This window comes from Mesocricetus auratus, unplaced genomic scaffold (genome assembly GCF_017639785.1).
Source record: "Mesocricetus auratus isolate SY011 unplaced genomic scaffold, BCM_Maur_2.0 Super-Scaffold_100024, whole genome shotgun sequence".
Classification (NCBI taxonomy): Eukaryota; Metazoa; Chordata; class Mammalia; order Rodentia; family Cricetidae; genus Mesocricetus; species Mesocricetus auratus.
The window spans coordinates 20,403,505-20,426,829 of record NW_024429205.1 but is presented as its reverse complement, the minus strand read 5'-3'; the positions used below and the strand labels follow the sequence as shown (position 1 = coordinate 20,426,829).

General features: G+C 48.7%; 1 protein-coding gene across 2 annotated transcripts; it reads right to left on the bottom strand.

Moving 5' to 3' along the window:
* Window positions 1-154: 154 nt before the first annotated feature.
* On the bottom strand, window positions 155-23,325 carry Trim54 (tripartite motif containing 54). 2 transcript variants are annotated; one of them, XM_005073636.4, is made up of 9 exons: window positions 22,854-23,325; window positions 7,297-7,469; window positions 6,755-6,926; window positions 3,301-3,396; window positions 1,303-1,536; window positions 1,046-1,068; window positions 802-926; window positions 601-693; window positions 155-298 (listed from the first exon to the last, which is right to left on the bottom strand). In XM_005073636.4, exons 1-9 carry the CDS (start codon window positions 23,019-23,021, stop codon window positions 288-290), a joined length of 1,095 nt encoding a protein of 364 aa, XP_005073693.2. In that variant the 5' UTR covers window positions 23,022-23,325; the 3' UTR covers window positions 155-287. The 2 variants fall into 2 exon arrangements, with proteins under 2 accessions (XP_005073693.2, XP_040586863.1); XM_040730929.1 differs by having other exon boundaries at window positions 7,297-7,392.

Below are 23,325 nucleotides of genomic sequence, written 5' to 3'. Positions count from 1 at the left end.
AGGAGTCCACCTCTGGTGTAAAGGAGGTGCCCACCCGGGGCTTATTATTTCACCTCCACCCCTTCTAATGGTCTCGGGTTGAGAAAGGGCAGAGTGATGGCGAGGTTGCTTCTACAGCAGAGACTTTGAGTGGGCAGGGAAAGGAGCCGGGACGTGGGACGCAAGAGTCCTTTATTGAGACCCTTCCCCGGGGCGGGACGCCTAGCTGGGTTGCGCGGTGGTCTCTGAGCAGATCCTCTGCAAGCCTTGCCTCCCGCTGCGGGCTCGCGCTCTGGATCCGGGTCCGGTCAGTGCAGGCCTGTTCCCGGGAAAGGCAGCTTGGTGGGCGGGCGCTCCAGAAGAACACAGAGCCCCCGTCCCGCGCACCCGCCCCCCACGGTCAGCTTTCCCCAGGCACCCACCTTGGTCCCCCAAAGCCCGTGGGGAACCCACGGTGGGAAGAGTGCGCTCTTGAGCGCGCGCTAGGGGGCGCGCTTTGCGGCTCCTGTTGCGTGACACTTACCCGAGTGGGGGCTCCCAGAAGTCCTGGTGCCGCTGGGAAGGCAACCGCCCAAAGCTGGCCAGTCACTCCTCACCCCAAAGCCCTCGTTCACCTCTCACCTTCTGGCCCGTCCAGCCGCTCCTCCTCCGGCCCTGCGTTGCTCTCGTCCCCTTCCAAAGCCACCTCGTCATCCTCTTCATCCCCCGCGGCGCCTAGGTGGAAGGCAGGCCAGGTGACGTGGAGTCGCTGCTCCTCTGGCAGTGGCGTCCACCTCCCACCCTTTGGCCGGGTCTAAGCAGTCCCTCCCCCGGCTCCCTCACCCGGCTGGAAGTCGATGGTCCGCAGCATTTCGGCCACGTGCTCCACGTTCACAGAGAACTGCTCCATGCTCTCGTAGCCTGGCTCCGGCCGTCCTGCCAGCTCCACCTTCGACATCGCCCCGACCCTGTGAGGGCCGCAGGGCTCAGCAGGGAAACGAACTCCTCCGCTCCCGCGAGCCCCTCCCCAGATCGGAAGGAAAGAATCCACAGGGTCCCTTCCTTTCCCACCGGGCAGACTGCTCACTTGTTGATCAGCTCCTTGGCCTGCTGCAGGGGAGAAAAGGAGGGCCAAGGTGAGCGCTGGGCCAGCCCCGGCAAAGCCCCATTTCTGACTCTCACCAGTCCTGCGGGGTAGGTGGGGCGTTTATCCCGATTCGTTAAGGAGAGGCCGCTAGTATAGAAGGGTGACTTTTCCCAGGTCGTGGTGGTAAGACTCGGCCGGGCCCCCCAGTCCCTGGCTCCTGCCACCCTGGGCGCCTGCCGCCCTCCCTCTCCGCTCACCTGGAGGTAGAGAGCCATCTGCGGCTCCTCCATGGATTGGATGGCGGACTCCACCAGCTTAGAGGAAACCTCCAAGTGGTCTCCGTACTGTCGGATGAGGCCCCGCACGCGCTGCAGCTTCTCCTCCTGCTCCCGGGCCAGGGCTTGCAGCAGCTCTCCCTTACGCTCCTCCAGCACGGCGCACAAGGTCTCGAACCTCTGGTTTAACAGTTGCTTCTGCCTGCGGCTGTTGTCCTGCAAGATCAGAGCAAGCCCAGTCCGAAGGAGGACGCGGCCGAGCACCCCAGAGCTGCCAGAGCAGGGTGTTTTATCCCTCTCCCCCTTAAACAGAACTCAGGAGAGCCAAGCAGGAAAGTGTGACTAGGGTCACACCTTGAGTTAGGGGCACAGACCCCAACTCCGGTCTTTCCAATTAGCAATGATGACAACACATTTCAAAGCTGCTCTGGGAGCCATGTATGTCCCTGACCCTGGCTTTGCTTTGCTTTAATTTCCACTTGCTTCTTTTTTTTTTTTTTTTTACCAGACAGGGTTTCTCTGTATTGTTTTTTTTTTTGTTTTTTGTTTTTTTTTGTTTGTTTGTTTTTCGAGACAGGGTTTCTCTGTAGCTTTGGAGGCTGTCCTGGAACTCACTCTGTAGACCAAGCTGGCCTCGAACTCACAGAGATCCGCCTGCCTCTGCCTCCTGAGTGCTGGGATTAAAGGCATGCGCCACCAACGCCCGGCCTCTCTGTATTGTTTTGGAGGCTGTGGGTCCAGCCTGGCCTCGAACTCACAGAGATCAGCCTGCCTCTGCCTCCCGAGTGCTGGGATTAAAGGCGTGCGCCACCACCGCCCGGCTAATTTCCACTTGCTTCTTAAAGAAAATAAAATGAGGTAGCTACCATGTCACTATCAGCATCATTTTTGAAAAAGTTATTTGAGTTGTATACATTTAATTTTCTGGTCTAATATGAAATTAACCTTATTTCAAAATGTGGACATTGGTTAGAGCTGGAGAGATGGCTCCCCTGTTAGTGTGCCCTGCTCTTGCAGAGGTCTTGAATTCTGTTCCTATATCCATGCCAGAGGGTTCACAACCACCTGCAACCCCAAGAGATCCACCAAGCTCCTCTGGCCTCCGTGGACACTAGCACTCAAGTGCACAAGCCCATACACAGACACACACAAATGCACATAATTGAAAATAAAACAATAAATCTGAATTTCTGAAATTAATGAACTGGAAATATTGTCTCAATATTCAAATATATTTGGTTAACTACGTTCTAAGGGCGTACAATTATTTCTTATCACATAATTTTTAATTAAATGTATTCATTGATAATTTCATACATATATAATGTCTGGTTACTCTCACCTCCCAGCCTCTTTTATTTTTTAATTTATTTTATTTTGCTTATTCCCATGATTTCATTGTGTGGGCGCCTGTGGAGGCCGGAGGAATTGAATTCCCCTGGAGATGGAGTTACAGGCAGTTTTGAGCCATGAGTGTGGGTGCTGGGAACTGAACTCTGGTTCTCTGCAATAGCAGGACTTCCTCTTAACTGCTGGGCCATCCCTTCACCGCTACTCATTTATTTTTGAGATGGGTCAAGTGGGCTTCAGACGGGAAATCCCCCTGCTTTGGCCTCCAAGTGCTGGCATTGTCTTGAATTACCATGCCCCAGTTGCTTATTTACTTGCTTAGTTTATTTAGAGATAGGACCTCCATAACTTGCCTAGGCTGGCCTGCGACTTGTGTCTATTCTGCCTCCACTCCACTGGTCATCTCTACCTTATGGAGTCAAAGGACAAACAAGACCAAAGCATAGACGGTTTAAGCAAGCTGACCAACATTGCAGAGCTGGTGAGTACTAGGATCAGCCTGGCTAAAAGCAATCCACCATGAGCCAGGGCCCAGAAACTTTCTGGCCAGTTTGCCCAGAGGTCAAGGAGGAGCTGTTTTCTCTGACTATGGACCATTCTGTCCCCTTCACCCGCCCAGCCCAGGCTCACCTCAATGGTCTGGCACACCTCCTCCATCTGCGTGATCACTGCTTGCACACGGTCATTGCCTGCCACCAGCATCGCGATGCCATCGCTCAGCTCGCTCTGTCACACACAGGGGCTACTTCTTAGAGCTGGAAGCTCCAGCCTGCAGCAGCTCCCCCCAGCCCCATGGGACTGTCCCCACCTCAACCCGTCGAGGACGTCTACAAAGATCTAGAAGGCTTGGATAGTTCCAGACACATGGGAACACATTCAGTGGATTCTAAGTGTCCCCAGCCCCAAATGTGAGGGGAAATGACATTCTCTAGTCACCCACTGGGTACCAGTCTCCAGCCTAGGCGCTTTGTCAGCAGTCATGTCTTTCACTAACCCTGAAATATTCTTAGGGCTACCATTCAGGTAACACTGCCTCCCTTCTATTCTTGTCATTCTGTAAGTCAAAGAGGACTTACGTTAGACCTCACCTCAGCCTCCCACTCCCCGGTGCATTCTGGGTTTCTTTATTTGATGTTTGCTTTCTTCTGTGTCCAGTAATTCTTTCTTGTGAGAAATCCATCACTTGATCTATCCACTGGTTTTTTTCAACAGTTACTAATTTCTTGCTTCCTTTCTATGTTTTTGGTTTGTTTTTTCTTGGATTGGGTCTTTCTAACCTGGCTTTGGATTTATGATCCTCTTGCCCAGCCTCCCTAGTCTCTGAGATTACAGTGTACACCACCACAACAGGCTGTTGCATGGTCATTTTACATGTTTTCAGTTCTGGAATCTATCCTGGATCTTGTGCTAGGCAGGTGTACTGCAGCTCCAATCCTACTTGTTGTTGTTGCTTTATTTCATCTTCAGTTTTCTTTAACAACAGGTCTCCTTATATAGTCCAGGCTGCCTTGGAACTCCTTGTGTAGCCTAGGCTGGCCTCATTCTGGAGATCCTCCTGCCTCAGTATCCTAAGTGCTAGAATTGCGGAGTGTTCAACCGTGCCTGCCATTATTCCAGCTTCTAAAAACATTCTGTGCACAGTGACTTTCTGTTCTCTAATAATTCCAACATCCGAGTCTCCACCAAGTGTTGCAGCCCGAGAGGCCAGCTCCCCTACTGTACCAGGGCTGCAGAAAGAATGCCTTCAGGGTAGGGGCCTTAGGAAACATCGTATCTCTCTGAGGGTCTCAGGGGAGGGCTCATGCCTTCTGGTTGTAACTTAAGAAAAAAAAGGAACAAGCACAGGCTTTTCTGATGGCAACTTTTTACTTGACCTTGAAAAAAACTTTCTTGACAATCTCTCTACAGCTGCATCTCCTTACATAGAGCTTCATCTCTTTTCTCCACACATCTCTCTTCTATACACACTTCTCTACTCTGTTACATTTCTCCACATAGCTGCTACGTCTCTCTTCCATGTCACTCACTCTCACACACACACTTCCACTCACCTGCTCGTTTACACACTCACTCACCCACTCATTCACTCACATTCTCACTCACTCATTCACTCACTCACCCACTTTCTCATTCACTCACTCACTCACTCACACTCACACACATCCACTCACTCACACCCACTCACACACACTCACATACTCACTCACACAAACACCCACTCACACACTCACTCACACAAACACCCACTCACACACTCACTCACACACTCACACAAACACCCACTCACACTCACTCACACACTCACACAAACACCCACTCACACACTCACTCACACACTCACACAAACACCCACTCACACACTCACTCACACACTCACACAAACACCCACTCACACACTCACTCACACACTCACACAAACACCCACTCACATACTCATTCACTCACACACTCATACACTCACACACACACCTCCACTCACACACTCATACACTCACACTCACACACATCCACTCACACACTCATTCACACACTTCCTCATAGAACAAACTCTGGACAATATATAAATTACATTTTCAGGTTCACATAGTATTTCTTGAGTAAACAATAGAGACAGCCATTCTGATACACACGGAATCACACAGTTTCTCTCAGGCTTAGAATGTCACACTGACCAGCTGGAAAAGAGTAACCGTGGCAACGCTTGGCCATACAATCCTATCGTCTGTAGCCTGAGAGATATCATGGAGAGTGACACTAAATTAGGACCTAAGCAATGAACAGTTAGTTGGCTGAACCTTGAGCCTTGTATCATAAGAATGAGGTTAGGAGTACATGCAGAAAGTTAATTTCTGTGGGGAGTTATATCCTGACTTTGGTTCAGCAGACACACACCTGGGAACTTGCCCTTGTGCATATTTTGCAGGGGCAACTAGTCTATTTTGAATTTGTTTTAAGATCTAAAATCAGCTAATGGGGTAAAAAACTCTTTGTAACTGAGAATAATGTAATTTTCCTATGTCAGTCTCAGCTACTAAAAATATCTTAGTATTATTTCTACTCACCAAAATTATACAGTTACCAGAAATCATCTTCCTGACCATCCCCAGCTATATGTGTGCCCAGTAGATGGAATTTACAAGAGGTAAATACACAGGCAGTGGGAGAAAATACCCATAGCTGTTTTTACGGAAGGAATGTGGCGGCACATGAGAAAAATTACAGACAGAAGCAACCAGTTTTCATAGTCTGTGGCCCTGTGAAGTTTTCTGCATCAGAGAGTTATTCATCTGGTGGGTCGAACTATCAGTTCCCATCTGCTGTATATTTTTGTGGCCTCTGGAAAAGCCATTGCTTCCAGCTGCTCTCAGAAGCCAAGGATCTAAACTGTAATTGTCCCTGCTAACTGCACTCACAGAGGACATTTCTCTGTGTATCTTCAGTCGTGAATGACTGTTCTGTTGATATTAATCTAAGGTCAGCCTAAGGGTCTACATTGAAGGGATTTTCCTCCAGCTTAGAATTTGCGTTTGTTTCTGTCACAAGTCTGGTGATACAATTGACTTCTTTTATGTTCTGGGATTCCTGAGGTTTTGGGAGTCTTAGAATGCACCCCTACCAACACACCTGTTACAGTAGGGTTGTGATATAGCCGCCTCCCTCTGGCCAGCACCGCTCAGCTGAGAAACAATCCATGTTCTGTTTGCAGTGGCTCTCTGACCCTGTCCTCCCCACCCCTCCTAGGATCCCCCTTTCTTCCCATGCCCCCACCAATCTGATCTTAAAATGCCAGCATACTTAGAAGCCAGCTGCGTGACTAAAGACCCCCGAGGGTATCCAGTGCTCTGTATTGAAGCCATTGCTGCCATGCATTACTTAGAGCTATGGTGACAGCAGCCATCATCTTCACCTTGTCCGACAAATGAAGGATGTCAGCGGCAGAGAGGTCAGGTGACATCCTCAAGGTTGTGTGCCAAGTCAAGAATAGACCTGGGTGCTCTGGCCCAGACCTGCTACACCTTACTTAAGTAGCACGAGAAGTGTCCCAGCCTAAACCCCCTTCCCAAATCCCTCCCTGGCTAGATACCTTCTGGCGTTTGTAAATGGTGGGCAAAGGGGCCACCTCACAGTCCTTGTGGGCACCGAAGACCTTGCAGAGGGAGCAGGTGGGCACCTCGCAGCTCAGGCAGTAGATGTTGATCTTCTCATCTTCATGCTCCTCACACATGAGGTGCTGTTCAGCCTTGGAGTGCAGGGGCCTGAGGACCATGGACAAGGGAGCAGCAATTGCCAGAGAGTTAGGCTGTGACCAGTGGGAGAAACTCACACCGTGTTCTCTCACTTTGGGGAGGCAAAGATGCTCCAAGAAGACTGGGCCCAAGAAGAGTTCATTGCAGGGGCCAAAGATGTCCCACAGGGCAGGAGTCATGGGAGCGGGGGAGGTCAAGGACTTTGGGGTGGACTTTGGTTATAGATCAGGGGGAGTAAGATTTAACACTGGCTCCAGAGGCAAAGTGAGGCCTCCCTGGAGGTCTCATCACAGCAGCGGTGACCCTGACTAAGACAACCCCTCTACCCCTGATGGTGCAGGCTCTTCCCTCCAGAGAGGGCAGCAGCCAGGCAGCTTACCGGGAGGATTCCTGCTTGTAGATGTCAATAATGTTCTCCACTAGCAGGTTCCGCTGAAGGCCGTAGACCCCATGCCGGTCCAGGACAACCTCATGCCTGCAAGATGGGCAGCGGAAACGACCTCCTGAAGATACCGTTGTGGAGCCTCGGGATTGCCACAAAGGGTTAGATGCCTGCAGGGACAGGTGACACAGGAGTGTAGTGAGGGAGGGCAAGCGGTGGCCATAGGAGTGGTGAGGAGGGGACACTGGCGCTCCTCTGCATCTGCTGTCCCCAAACAGCAGTCTGACAAATGACTAGGATGGTTTCCTGCCTTTGTCTCTACCTTGGTGTCTGCCTTGTTCCTCAGCCCAGCTCCTTGAGTGTCCCTGCATGCAGAGCCTCACTTTGGCCAAGGCCTGACCGGTGTTGGCCCTAGTGGGGTCCAGTATGGAGCTTTGGCAGGAACGCTGACACAGGCAAGGGGCTGGCAGGATAGCCGGTATCCTCCAGCTTGGACTCTTATGGGCCATATATAAGGTGCTTTTTTTGTGTGGATTTGTTGTTGTGTGTGCATATATGTGTGCATGTGTGTTTGGCAAGATCGTGTAAGCTTGATCCATGTGTAACAGAGGATAACCTTGAACTCCTGATTCTCCTACCTCAACTTCCCAAATTCTGGGATTAAAAGTGTGCCTCCCGTATTATCACCCCCCCATCTCTCTCTCTGTCTTTCTCTCTGTCTCTGTCTCTCTCTGTGTGTCTCTGCCTCTCTCTCTCTCCTCCCCCTTTCTCCACATGGTCTTGTGTAGTCCAGGCTGGTTTCAAACACTCTGCAAGTACAATACTGGCCTTGAACGTCTACCTACCTGCCTCTGCCTCCCAAATGCTGTGATAATATGCTGGGCCAGGAGAGAGCTTCTCTCTAGTCCTGGGCAGAGGCACAGGCCAAATGCTAACCAGTGAGACAGAAACTGTCACCAGGGCTGGGTGGCTCAGTTGGTAGAGTGCTGGTCTCGGTTTGACCTCCAGAGACACGGAAACAGGGATTGTGAGTACTTGGGAGGTAGAGGCCAGAGGATCTGATCCACTGGAAGTCTGAGCTACCCTCAGCTGCATAGGGAGTCTGAGGCCAGCCCCGGACGCGTGAGGCCCTGTCCAGGAAAAAAAGAAGAGAAAGGAAAAGGTAGGCTGGACCCATGCCGCACGCCTTTTATCCCAGCACCCAGGAGGCAGAGGCAGGTGGATCTACACAGTGAGGACAACCATGTTGAGAGAGACCCTGTCTCAAAAACAAAACGAAAGAAACCACAATTATCTGGATAATTCTGGGAAATCGCTTCTGGCACTAGAGTCAGAGCACATAGGCCCTTGTACAGCCCTTGACAATACTTTCTTCTTCAATCTCTTCAGTATTCAACCTCAGTAAAGTTACAGGCTACATCGGATTGTTCATTTTGCATCTGATGTTATGCCAAGGCTGTGGGTTAAAGCCAGGAACAAGCCCCCACCTCCACCCCTTCCCCAGCCCTGCCCTAAGGACAGACAGCCCACAGTGCAAAGGGCGGTTAGAGGGAAGCTGTAATGAAGGCTTAGCAGAGGCCCTTACACCATGTATCTTAGAGATCAGCTCCAATCCACCCTAAAGGGGTGTCCTGCTACCACAGTGCTGACTGAGGTGCTATCACCTGACCTGATGCAACCAATCAAGTGTTCTCTCCCTGAATTTGGCTTGAGATCCAGAAGCCAAGTGGACTACTGAAAAAAGGCTCATGGAATTGGGCTAAGAACTCCTCTCTCTCTCTCTCTCTCTCTCTCTTTATTTTGGTGTTTCTAGACAGGGTTGGTTTATCTGTATTGCTTTGTCCTGGAACTCACTCTGTAGACCAGGCTGACCTCGAACTCACAGAGATCCATCTGCCTCTGCCTCCTGAGTGCTGGGATAAAGGCTAAGAACTCAACTTGTGGTCCTCCTGGAAACCGTGAGACAGAAATTATTGACACCAAAGGCTGGTTACAGAGAGGTGAGAAGAATCGTTTGTGGGGACTGGCAAGATGACTCGATGGGTAAAAGCACTTGCTACCAAACCTGATGCTCTGAGTTTGACTCTGGGACCCACTTAGTAGGAGAGGCCACCTACTCCGCAAGTTGTCCTCTGTCTCCCACACCCACTCTGTGACATTCATTCACCCACATAAGTAAGTAAACATAAAATAAATAAATAAATAAGGCGTTTTTGCCGGGAAGCAGAGGTGAACGACCGGCAGGGATGCCCCGGTATTCCTTTCTTCAGAAATAGATCGTCTGAGTTGGCAAGACCCATGGTATAAAGACCACGCAGCAGAGCCCCCTTCGGGCTGGATGTGGCCAGTGACTGCGTTCTGGAACTGCAGACGCAAAGGTTTTGTGCAGTGTTAGAGGTGTCTCTAGTGGTCGGAGCCTTGCCCTCTCTTTCCCATTCCCCTTTTCTCCTATTTGGAGTGTAGGCTGGTGCTGAAGAACCATGCCAAGCCAGGATGTAGCAGGCACACATCGAGAATGGCGAGGAGGTCAAGAAGCAAGTGTGTCAGGAGGCAAATCCCGGACAGCCCTTCAAGCTTGCCCTTTGGAGAGAAGCAAGTGTCTACCTTTCTAAGTTATTGCTCACTTGAGAAGTGGGAGTGGTCTAACCTGGGTCATTTAGTGTTTTCTTCCCTTTACTGTAAAACCCCAAGCTGATCAGCTAGAGCAGTTGTTCTCAACCTCTGGGTCGTGACCCCCTTTCATGGGGTCCCTAAGACAACTGGAAAACACAGATGTTTACAGTTCATAACAGTGGCAAAATTAGTTATGAAGTAGCAACCAAAATAATTTTATAGTTGGGGTGGGGTCACCACAACATGAGGAACTGTAAAGGGTCGCAGCATTAGGACGGTTGAGAAACGCTAAGCTAGAGACTCATGAACTCATAGAAAAACAATGGAAACAGTAGTCACCATTAGCTTTGAATATTTGTGACGATTTCCTACAGAGGGCTCCAGGGGACTTTCCTTGTACACCAACTGGAAGATGACATTGGAAGGACCCTTACGGGGCAGGACAATATTCCATCCCACTCATACCACCCAAGTCCTAGGCTAACTCTTTTCTCTTGTACCCAGGAAGGAGACATGGCCCTACCAAGATCAACAGCTTGGTTTGTGGGGTGTAGATAACATTGCTATAAAGACGGTTTTTCTTAGACTTTCTTAATGGGTTTGAGATTACCCAAGGCTGGGCTTGTAAACTGTCCTTTGGCTTCCTTTTAGGATTTTTCTGAACACTGCTAAGTTTATGGAAAGTTTAAAAGATTGATCAGGGGCTGGCTGCTCTTCCAGAGGACCGGGGTTCAGTTCCCAGCACCCATATGGCAGCTCACAACGGCCTGTGACTCCAGTTCCAGGGGGGATCTGACACCTTCATACCAATGCCCATAAAAGAAAGTTAGATAAATTATTTTAAAAGGTGTGATCAGGGCTGGAGAGATGGCTCAGAGGTTAAGAGCACTGGCTGTTCTTCCAAAGGTCCTGAGTTCAATTCCCAGCACCCACATGGTGGCTTGCAACCATCTATAATGAGATCTGGTGCCCTCTTCTGGTACCACAGGGATATATGCAGCCAGAACACTGTATACATAATAAGTAAATTAAAAATCTTTAAAAACGATTCTGTAAGACTGATTAGCTGACTGTGAACTTCCATGGTTGTGGAGAGCTGGGATGTTGCAGTGTTGCAGTCTGCAGCCAAATTATCTTGGGCTGGGTTTTTTTTTTTTTTTTTTTTTTTTTTTTTTTTGGTTTTACGAGACTGGGTTTCTCTGTATTGTTCAGGAGGCTATCGGTCCAGCCCGGCTATTGGGCTGGTTTTTAATAGGCATTCATTGCTCACCCCTTGTTTGGCTTAATATCCATCCCCGTGGTTACTAGGCAAATCCCCTCTGTAATGTATGACATATCACTGGCATCCACTACCTCCCTAAATTAGAAATGTCATGTGATGACATCTGGAGCCTGTGACAGAGATTTCACAGCTTGGCTGTGCCCTCCTTACCACTAAGATATTTTATTTTTGTGTTTTAAAATTTTTTGGTTATTATTTGAAAGTACCTCATTATGTAGCCCTGTCTGTCCTGGAACTCCCTCTGTAGACCAGGCTGTCCTCAAACTCACAGAGATCTGCCTGCCTCTGCCTCCGGAGTGCTGGGACTAAAGGCGTGCACCACTACAGCCCAGCTCCATTAGGGTATTTTTTATAAGTGCTTTTGATTTATAATTTCCTTTGTTCTGCTACTGTAAACATTTCATATGGACCAGAGAGACGGCTGGCCTGATGATCTGAGTTCTAGCCCTAGACCAATGTGATGGAAGGAGAACTCACTCCTACAAGTTTGACCCCTGACCACCACACTCTAGCATGCACACATGTGCTAAACAATAAGAATGTCATTAAATATTTTTTAAAATAATAAAAGTCTTCAGGAAACTTCTACCATGTTGGAACATGTTGGGATGACCTGCATCTGTGTTCCGAAGCCATTGTCTCTCATATTTGGTTCCAGAATGAACTGTCTCTTAGTCCCTTTTAGGTGAGAGGTATGTTTTTTTTCACCCTGCCCGACGACCCAAGTAGGCAAAGCGGTGGGGAGAGAGCTCTAAGTCTGCAATCCAGAGGGAGCTAACTCACTTGACTGAAGCTGGCAATCATAAAATGTGTGGTGGTTTCAATGTAATTGGCCCCATAAGCTCATGGAGGTGTGGCCTTGATGAAGTAGGTGTGGCCTTGTTGGAGGAAGTGTGTCACTGTAGGGGTGGGCTTCGTATTGCCTGGGGATCAAGATGTAGGACTCTCAGCTATCTCTCCAGCACGGTGTCTGCCTGCACACAGTCATGTCCTACCACGATGATAATGGATTGAACCTCTGAACTGTAAGCCTCACCATTAAATGTTTTCCTTTATAGGAGTTGCTGTGGCCATGGTGTCTCTTCCCAGCAATAGAAACCATAACTATGACAAAACATGGCTGGGCAGTGGTGGTCCATGACTGTAATAGCAGCACTTGGGAGTCAGGGGGAGGTGGATCTCTGAGCCCAAGGCCAGGTTGGTCTACAGAGTGAGTTCCAGCACAGCCAGGGCTACACAGAGAAACCCTGTCTCAAAAAAACAACAACAAACAAACAAAAAAACCCACAACAACAACAAAAGACAAAACATTCTGCAAATGCTTGAAGGGAGGAGAGGGGCCTCCCAGCTCACAGCAAAGACAAATATGTAGCCTTTGTCCCTCCTGGTGAAGGCATAGCCTCAGTAGCAGTTGAAGACTCAGGACTGCAGGGGTCATGCAAAGAAGTTGAGGCTTGGTCCCATGAAGAGAGCCTATTGGTGAAGTGTAGCCCAGTTGCAGCAAGGGACTCCAGTGTCTTGAAGATGCCGGTACTGAGGGATGACCACCAAGAACAGAGGCAGCAGTGGAGGGGAGCCAGCTGGGGCCTGCAGAGGGCAGAGCTGGAGAAGGGACCCAAGACCCTTGGAGGAGCCCAGATGATCATGAGTGGATCCCAGACAGTGGATGGTTGGGATTCTGTTTTGCCTTGACTTGATTGTGACTTTGATTTGATTTTTCCCTCTTGAAGTAAGGAAGTATTTTACTGGATTTTTGGATTTTAAAAGAGATTGACTATTTTAAGGGGACTGAAATTTTGATGTGTTTGAATGTGTAAAGACTGTGGGACTTTTTTTTTTTTTTTTTTGGTTTTTCGAGACAGGGTTTCTCTGTGGCTTTGGAGGCTGTCCTGGAACTAACTTGGTAGTCCAGGCTGGTCTCGAACTCACAGAGATCGGCCTACCTCTGCCTCCCGAGTGCTGGGATTAAAGGCGTGCGCCACCAACGCCCGGCCGGACTTTTAAAGTTATTTAAGATCTTGGGGATGAGTAAGAAAGGGAGGGTTGTGGCTTAATAGTGATGTGCTTATGTGTCAGGGTGACAAGGGGTCGGTTGTACTGGGTGCTTTTGTGTGTCAACTTGGCACAAGCTGAGGAAATGCCTCCTTGAGATCCAGCTGTAGGGCATTTTCTCCTTCAGTGATCAGTGGGGGAGGGCCCAGCCCATTGTAGTTGGTGCCATACCATCCCTGGGCTGCTGGTCCTGAGTTCTATAAGAGGGTAGGCTGAGCAAGTCAGGGGAAGCAAACCAGTAAGCAGCACCCTCCATGGCCTCTGCATCAGCTCCTGCCTCCAGGATCCTGCCCTGCTTTGAGCTCCTGTCCTGACTGTCCTCAGCGATGAGCAGCAATGTGGAAGTGTGGACTTGCTTTTTGGTCATAGTGTTTTGTTGCAGCAATACAAACCCTAACCAGGACAAGTTGGTGCCAGCATAGTGGGGTGTTGCTATGATAGACCTGACCTTGTTTTGGGAGGATTGTGGAAGCGCTTTGGAACTTTGGGCTAGGAAAGTCATTGAGTGTTGAGAGCCCCGTGGGATGTTCTCTAGGAGGTTGGAAGCATGTTGAAAGCAGTGCAGGGGATGGAGGCCTGACCTGTGAGATTTCAGAGGATTAAAGACTCTATCAGGGCCATTTGTTAGTTTGAGTTAAGACCCCATGGTTCTGGACAGGTGGGACTGAAGAATCAGCTGTGATTAACAAGATACCAGAACCACTAAAGCAAGTGTTTGTTTTGCTGGGATTCTTGATGCTGGTCTGCTGGAGCTAGGAAGTTATCGATGATTAAGAAGAGATCAACAAGGCAGAGGCAGGCGGATCTCTGTGAGTTCGAGGCCAGCCTGGTCTACAGAGCGAGTTCCAGGACAGCCTCCAAAGCCACAGAGAAACCCTGTCTTGAAAAACCAAAAAAAAAAAAAAAAAAAAAAAGAAGAAGAAGAGATCAACATTGCTGAAGGAAAATCTTCTAGGAAGTGTTTCCTGAGACCACAGAGCAGCTGTGTTCCAGAAGCAGCCGATGAAACAGTCTGCGACACCCTCCCTTTGCCCTTCCTGTTCTTGACACAAACACATGGGACTTGCTGTTAGCATTCTGCCCGGGTGCTGAGGGCCTGCTGTGGTCAAGTACAGGCACTAGAGGCTTCACAGATATTCAGTCTACTCTAATCCTCAAGAGCTTTTTGTAAAGACAGTGGACAAACCTGGGCATGTTGCTGCACACCTGACTTGTTAGGTAGGAGGATCAGGAGTTCAAGGTCAGCCTGGGCTATAAGAGACCTAGTCTGAAAAAGGTGTGTGTGTGTGTGTGTGTGTGTGTGTGTGTGTGTTTGTGCTCTGAGATAGCCCAGTTGGTAAAATGCTTGCCTCACAAGCATGATTACCTGAATTCAAAACCCAGAACCCACTAAAGAAACGGGCACATGCTTGTAATCCCAGGAGGGCTCCTTCCCCAGGGTGACAATGTAGGTGACAGCGCTTCCTGACCTTTCTCTTACCCCATCCCTGTTTACTCTTTCTTTCTTTTTTGTTTTTTGTTTTTTTTCTGAGACAGGGTTTCTCTGTATAAAAACCCTGGCTGTTCTGGAACTCATTCTGTAGAGCAGGCTGGCCTTAAATTCACTGAATCCTTCTGCCTCTGCTTCCTAAGTGCTGGGATTAAAGGGGTGCGCCACCACTCAGCTCTTTCTTTCCCTCCCCCTCCCTCCCTCTCCCTCCCTCTCTCCCTCCCTCCCTTCCTGCCTCCCCCTCCCAAGTTCTGGGATTACTCGTGTACACCACCACACCCAACTTCTTTATAATTTCCGAATTTCTTGCAAGAACTCTGGAGTTTGGAAAAACAGATCAAACGGAACAAAAGGGGGCGCTAGAATGCCATAATAAAGAACAACCGACCCACAGAGAGCTGTCAGTTACAGGGTCTGATACTGAAGCTGTCACTTGAGAAGAGCTTGAAGTCAGGGCAGACAGGTAGCCAAGAAGGAGGGGCTGGAGAGACTGCAGGAGCTTATTTAAAATTGGGGGGCGTTGGGAACAGGAGAAGTGGTAAGGCTGCTCTCACCCTAGGAGGCTTTTGAATCTGTGAGCATCTAAACTTGTTCCTGTGGGCTAGGTCTCTAAACTGGGAGTAGAAAGGGGAGTGGATTTGAACTTACAGAGTTAACAAGGATGCACGGATGGGAGAGGCTACAGAGGCCCGACAGGAAGCAAGTGCCACAGTCCAGGACAGGGCACGGGATGCTGGTGGCAGCAATTCTGAAGGAGGTCATGGCGGGGAGGTGGGATTTGGACTGAGCAGTGCCTGGACATGGGGAGAGGAGGGAGGTGGAGATTCTGAGGCTTGGGTGCCTGGGAAGACGCTGTCCCTCCAGGGCTGGGGGACTGACCCAGGGACCACAGACCAGGAAGACATGATGGCATCTCCACTTTCACTAACCCCCAAAGTCGAGGGCATGCCACAAACCCCGCATTTTAAACAGCGCCCGTGGCTTCCCCCAAAGAATCAGTTGTTTTCATACAACATGACACTTGGGTTCACTTCTCATCATGTTACTAGGCCCTCTGCTGATCTCATGATTTGTCTATTTTGGTGCTTTTGAGATGGGGGTCTCTCTGTGTAGCCCTGGCTGTCCTGAGACTCGCTATGTAGACCAGGCTGGCCTCAAACTCACAGATCCACCTGTCTCTGCCTCCCCAGTGCTGGGAACCAAAGGTGTAGACCACCTCACCTGACAAAACATGGGCTTTAGAATGGTACCATAGCTAGTGTGGTGGTTCACAACTCCAGCACTTGGGAGTCAGAGGCAGGAGGATTTCTCTGAGTCTGCTCTATGTAGTGAATTCCAAGACAGGCAAGGCTATGTGGTCAGACTGTCTAAAAAAATGGAGCCATGAATTGCTCAAGTATAGAAGGACTCATGGGCTTTACAGTTGAATCTACAGGAGAAAAAGAAATTATCCTCTGCCTTGAGTGTAGGCCCCTAAATTTTCTCGTCACAAAAAGCAATTTTAGATTCTAGGGTATTGGTGGAAACCTTAAGAAGTCTCCAAAAAGATGGTAATGTCTAAATCTGGGCTAAAGATCTCTCCACCTAATTCATACTAGCCAAATCTCCTCTTTTGTTTCTGTTTACCTTGCTACTTCAGGAAACCTATTGGCTATGTCATATTCCATAACTTCCTTAGTCCCTTAAATGTCATGCTCTGTCACATACCATACTGTCTTACTCTTCCCTTAGATGTCATGCCCCGCTGGTGTCTGCCCCATGAAGCACAGGTTCATGTGCCGACCACGTGACATGTGGAGGAAATCCCATCACACTAGGAAGCACCTCTGTGGATGTCCCTACCCCGTCTCTTTGTGTGAATGTAACCTGTATTCAGTGTGCTTGCCTGTGTGGTAGCTATGACACCACTCTACGGAATCATGTGAAGGTGCCCAGCCAGTTATTAAGTACTACATGAGCATGTGGCATGTGATCTTTTTTTTTTTTTTTTTTTTTTTTTTTTTTGGTTTTTCGAGACAGGGTTTCTCTGTATTGTCTTGGAGGCTGTCCTGGAACTCGCTCTGTAGACCAGGCTGGCCTCGAACTCACAGAGATCCGCCTGCCTCTGCGAGCATGTGATTTTAATCTGCATGGTAAATTAAATGACTGTATAGAGCCACAGGGCGTGAAATACCTGTTGTTTTTCACTGTGAAGGTTAAGATGAAGTGAGCAGAGGCAGCTCTGTGGTAGACTGATGCTTAGCACGCCCCATCCTCAGCACCACAGACAGCAAAAAGAACGGAGCAGATGGTCTGGGGTTGTGTCTCGGTTGGCAATGTTTGCCTAGCATGCACAAGGTCCTGGGCTTGATCTCTAGCATCCTATGGACTGGATGTGGTGGCAGGGACAAGTCTGTACCAGCCCTTGGGAGGAGGCAAGAGGATGAGAGGTTCAAGGTCATCCTCCGATACAAATTGTGTTCAAGGAGACCCTGAGTCAAACAAAGCATGGAGAAGACCTGGTTCCAGCTGGGGGTTGGGGCACTTAGGAGGCAAGCCCAGCCAGAAATACATGGCAAAAATGCTGCCTTAAAGCCCCAAACACAGCAGGGTGCTGGGACTTTCAGTGAAGACCTGTACTAACCTTATCTTTTCCAAACTCTCTCTCTCTCTCTCTCTCTCTCTCTCTCTCTCTCTCTCTCTCTCTCTCTCTCTCTCTCTCTCTCTCTCTCTCTGAGTCTGACATAGCCTAGGCTGGCCTTGAACTCACCATGTAAAGCACTTAAGGGTGACTTGTGAAATTTCTCATCCTCCTGCCTCTACCTCTCAAGTGCTGGGGATCAAACCAGGGCTCTGTGCAGGGTGGTGCAGCACCTCCATGGAAGCCGCCTCTCCTCTGACAGTCCCTTCGGTAAGTCCCTCCCTCACTGGACTTCCTCCAAGAGGACAGCACTTCCAGCAGCCTCCTTCCAGTACCTTCTGGTTGTCTACTGACTGACAACAGGTTGCTTCTCAGAAACAAGTGCCCACAGCAAAGCGGAGGCAGATCCAAAAATACAGGGGAGGCTTGCTTTAAAGCAGTTTGGACGTGAATAGAGTTTACAAATACAGAAAGAAACACATGGGAAGATGTTTATGTCAGATTCCCTCACCAACAGCTTTGCTCTCGTCCAAATTTTTGGTAGCTGAGTGGGTGCAAGTGTGGGGATGAGAGGGGGCTAATGTCATATTTTGAAGTTTTCTGTTTCATATCGGAGAAAAAGAGGATTATAGCTTTAAATAGAATTATAGCAGCAACTAAGTAAAATAATAGGGAGATGAAGGCTTGAAGGTAAATAAATATGTAAACATAAATTGGCATCTGGTAAACACTTGTAATCTCAGGGAAACTGAGGCGGGAAAAGTGTTATGAGTTCAAGCCCAGCTTTATCTACATAGTGAGTACTAGGCTAGCTAATGCTATAGTAAAATTCTATCTCAACAATGATAAAGGAGGCAAAAATTAAGATAATTGCCTTGAGTGGGTCAGGATTGGATTATACATATGGTTTCTTCAAATCCTTAATCTTGGTCAGTAATTTCCTTTGGGGAAACAAAAACAAAAGGAAACCGTATCTCATGTAAACCAGGCTCTCATCCAAATCATTATATTGTTGGGAATGACCTTGAGTTCTGACTCCCCTGCTCCTTCCACCTTCTGTGTGTTGGGATTACAGGTGTGTTTTATGTGGTGTGAGGGGTTAAACCCAGAGCTTTGCATGTCCTAGGCAAGCACTTTACCAGCTGAGAATATCTCCAGCCTAACACCACAGACACAGCTCCCCCAGCAAACCCTGGACGACAACCACCTGAGGCAGATAAACATCTTAGCAAACAGACAGACTGTGGTCTGGTCATACAACAACGGAAACTGCGCTGCCGTCTGAAAACAGAAAGCGCAGCGGGGTGTGGAGACTCACCCCTCTAATCAGGCCCTTGGAAAGTTAAGGCCAGCCTGGGCTGCAGAGCAAGGCTTGTGTCTCCAGACAGAGCCAGCAGGACTGGGGGAAGACATCTGCCCATAGCCCTAGTGGCTCTGCTTGGATTTCCAGAGCCCAAGTGAAGGTAGAAGGGGAGAACTGACACCCTAAAATGTCGTCCCCTGGACTTCTACACACGTGCCCCACCCAGATGATAGGTACAAAAGCTAAAATAACAGCGATAATAAAACAGAAGACATACTGTGTCTTCTATGTGTAGATAGGGAACAAATTAAAACAAAAATGCAGGGCAGTGGTGGCATGTGCCTTTAATCCCAGCACTAGGGAGGCAGAGGCAGTCAGATCTCTGGGTTCAAGGCCAGCCTGGTCTACAGAGCAAGTTCCAGGACAGCCAGGACTACACAGAAAAACCCTGTCTCAAAAAAAAAAAAAACAAAAAACAAACAAACAAAACAAAACAACAACAAAAAGGTGACTGGCAGGTGTATCTGTACATGCAAACATGTGCCTAAGCATGGAAATTTCTAGAAAGATTCTCAGGGAAGCTGATAATGCTTGTTTGTATTTGGTAAAGGGAATTAAAGATCTGAAGTTGGCAGCATTCATTTTTCATGCTATGCTCTTCCAAGGTGTTTGAAGAAAATTTAAATGTGCTATACTGTTGACATGTTCCTAACTGTTAACTTTCTAGGCAATGCTCTGAAGGTTTTCCTCCTTAGTGATCTGAAGATGAGGAACTAAAAGTCCTATTCGCCATACTTAGAAAACAGACAATCTGATTATGCCTAGAGTTGTCAAAATGTGGAGGCAGCGTGTGAAAAATGGGATATGCTCATTATTCAGACAGAGCTGTGATGTGTAGACATGGGTACAGCTGGGTAACTGGGTCAGCCTCCCCCAGGTCTTCCAAATAAAGCCTGGAGGACTGAGCTGTCCACTCTGTTCCCTGAGGAGAGCTGGGCAGTCTGCACCAGACCTACAGAATCATTGTCTCAGAGGCCTGCGGGTCATGTTACCTCTCAAATAATCTCCACAGGCTTGGGTCTCATTTGTCTGCTTTTGAGACCGGGTCTCATATAGCCCAGGCTGGACTCAAACTTACCATGCCTCTACCTCCTGACTATGGGAATACAGGTGTAAGTCACCTATATTTATTTGGGGCTGGGATCTGTGCACACTAGGCAAACACTAAGAACACCCCCAACTTCTGACTTTTTGTCTGAAGACGGGATCTTGGTATGTTGCCTAGACTCATCTCAAAACTCACAGGTTTAAGTGACACTCTCACCTCAGCCTCCTGAGCTGCACAACAGGTGTATGCCACGAGCCTGCTTTTTCACAGGGTTTGTTCCAAACCCTTCCTAGATCTCTCTGAGCCCGGATGTGTATTCTAGAGCTTCAGTATTCTGCCTTAAAGAAGAAAGGTCACAAACTCACTCTATATTCTCTGTAGATGGCTGTTCCTATGCTAAATACCTTATCATTTACAAATCAACATTCTTGAGTTTGTTTGTTTGCTTGTTTTTTAGACACGGTCTCACTATATAGCCTTAACTGGAGCTCACTGTATAGACTAGGTTGGCCTTGAACTTGGGAGAGATCCACCTGTCTCTGACTTTTGAGGGCAGGGGTTAAAAGCATGGGCCACCATACTCGGCCCCTTGGCTACTTTTTGTTTTGGTTTGGTTTTTTGAGACAGGGTTTCTCTTTATTGTTTTGGAGGCTGTCCTGGTACTCTGTAGACCAGGCTGGTCTCGAACTCATAGAGATCCTCCTGCCTCTACCTCCCAAATTCTGGGATTAAAGGTATGCACCACCAATGCCCGGCCTCCTTGGGTACTTTTTACCAAATACTTTCCTTCGATTTCCTAACATTTCTTTGACTACACATATTTTGGGTTCTGATAACGGGATGTCTCAGGGCCAGAGAGTTGCTCAGTGGGTAAAGTTGCCTGTCAAACCTTCCGTTCACATAGTGGAAAGAGAAAGCCTACTCCACACATGTGCCATGGCACGTGCAGAGAGCGGGTAGGGGAGGGAGGAAGAAGACTCATACACAGACACACACACAGAAATATTTTAAAAATAGCTTGTGTGGTGTAGAGCAATGGTAGAATGCCTATCTAACACACACAATACCCTGGATTAACCACAGCACCAGAGAGGGGAGGAAAAGGGGGTGTGGAAAATCTCTGCTCAACTCATTTCCTCATAGTCTGCGAGAGGCAGGAATAACTCTTTAAATTTTTTAAAGATTTATTTTATGTGTGTGTATTTTGTCTGTGTGCACGGTACCTATGAGGGGAGGGTTCAGAAGGGAGCATCAGATCCCCTGGAGCTGGAGTTACAGACAGTTGTGAGCTATCATGCGGAAGCTAGGAACTGAACCTGAGTTGTTTGGGAAAGCAACAAGTGTTCTTAACCACTGAGCCATCTCTCCAGCCCTAGACACTTTTTTTTTCTTTTTGAGACAGGGTCTTGCTATATATAGCCAGTGGATATACTGGTATAATTGTTCCATAGACCAGGCTAGCCTCTAGTTTGTGGGGATTACACAGACAAGGCTAGCCTCTAGTTTGTGGGGATTACACAGACCAGGCTAGCCTCTAGTTGTGATGGTCCTCCCAGGTGCTTCAACCACAGGCATGTGTCACACATCCTGGCTCCTGGCTAGAATCTTATCCCTGATGCTCCTGTCTCAGATTTGCACACTAAGCCACTCAGCTCTTGCAGTTTTTACTTCATCTGCAAGGTCTTGTGTCTGTACATGTGTATCCTGTCCCTTCACTCTCTCAGACCTCTGATGCAGTCTATAGCCTACTCGAACCTCTATGAATGACACAGAGTAAGAAAGCACACCTATGAATTCATAAGGAATTATGGTATTGTGCATCTATTTAGTTGGTTAGACAGGGTCTCACATAGCCCAAGTCTGCCTTAAACGCACTCTCCTGCTGCCACCTCCCAAGGGCTGGGATTGCAGTCATGCATCGCCATGCCCAGCTTCTTTGTTTTTATTTTTGAAATGTGTGGACAGAATGATATCAGTGACTTAACTTAGCTTTGCCTGGCCTCATGACCACAGCTACACAGGCATTTCTGGGAAGCACAATTCTGCTTCTGTCTTCTCTCTGTCCATAAGTCACCTGAGTATCAGTCAGTTCACGGGCTTCTTCACAAGGTCAGAAGGGCTCACAGGTGTGAAACTGGGGAGAACTTCTGCTTCCCTGGCTCACTGTGTCTAAGCAGCTTCCTTGTGGAGAGAGCTCTGTCTCAAATACACACAGCTCTGCTGGCATCGTGGGCTTTCTCACTGTTCATCATCAATTTCTAATTTTAGGGTTGTTTCTTGTTTTCTATTTGAGACAGAGTCTTGGTTCAGAATTCACTAAGTAAACCAGGTTAGCCTCAAAATCATGACAGTTGATGACCAAGCATGGTCGTGATGTCTCTCTGATCCCAGCACTTGGGAGGCAGAGGCAGGAGGATCTCTCTGAGTTCAGCCTGGTCTACATAGTGAACTCCAGGACAGCCAGTGCTACACAGAGAAACCATGTCTCAACAATAAAACAAAATAATATGACAATTCTCCTGTCCTAGCTTCCCAAGTACTAGAATTGCAGGTATATACCACACCATACCTGGTTATTATTTTAAAGGGAGTGTGTGTGTGTGTGTGTGTGTGTGTGTTCATGTAAGTGGAGGTAAGAGGTCAACTTTCAGGAGTCCTCTCTTTCACCATGTTATGTTTTGGGGATCAAATTCAGGTTGTTAGGTTTGGTAACAAGTCCCTTCACCCACTAACCGTCTTGCTGGCCCTAATATTTCATTGACCTCGTCTATAGTTTGTAAATAAAATAAATAAATACAACCACAAGGCCTCAAAGTAAATGAGATCTAGTAAGACTCCCACAAAGCCCAGGCAAGACCACCCTTCCTTGCCAGTTTCTGCCAGTCTCCCTCGGATCCTACTTTCTAGCTGTTGTGGACACGGGCTGCGTTTGCCAGCCTCTGGGCAACTGCTGACTCATTGTTCCCCTGGGATCCCAAGACCTCCAACTCCCCTGCCACTCAGCCGGGGCGGCTTCACCACCCCCCACCTGAGGGATCTGCCGCCCTGGTCCCCTCCTTGGCCTGGCCCAGCTGTCCCTGAGCCCACCTGGAAGACGTCGTTGGCGCACTTGCGGCACAGGTTGTGCTGGCACGGCAGGATGACCACGGGCTTGGAGAACATCTCCAGGCAGATGGGGCAGATGAGCTGCTTCTCCAGGTTGTCCATGCTGTGTGCATCCCCTAGCAGCGGCTTGAAACCCACGGGGAAGTTCATCCCTTGGCGCTCTAGTGCCTGCCTCGGCTGCGGCCCTGGTCCTGGCCTTCTCCCGCTGTCTGCACACTTCTCGTGATCTTTAGGCTGCCAGTGAGTTCCTAGGACCCCTGCTCTTGCTCCCTCTTGAAGGAGTGGTGTTTTCTGTCTCTCCTCCTAGCAGCTCCTTTCACCCTGGCTATTTCCAGACGCTTCCGTCTGCACTCCTTGCTCGGAGCCCTCTGCACGCACTTGTCCCTTTAGCTCCCCGAGTAGTTCCCTTGCTCCCCCAAACCACCCTCGAGCTCACTCTACAGGCAGCACTGTT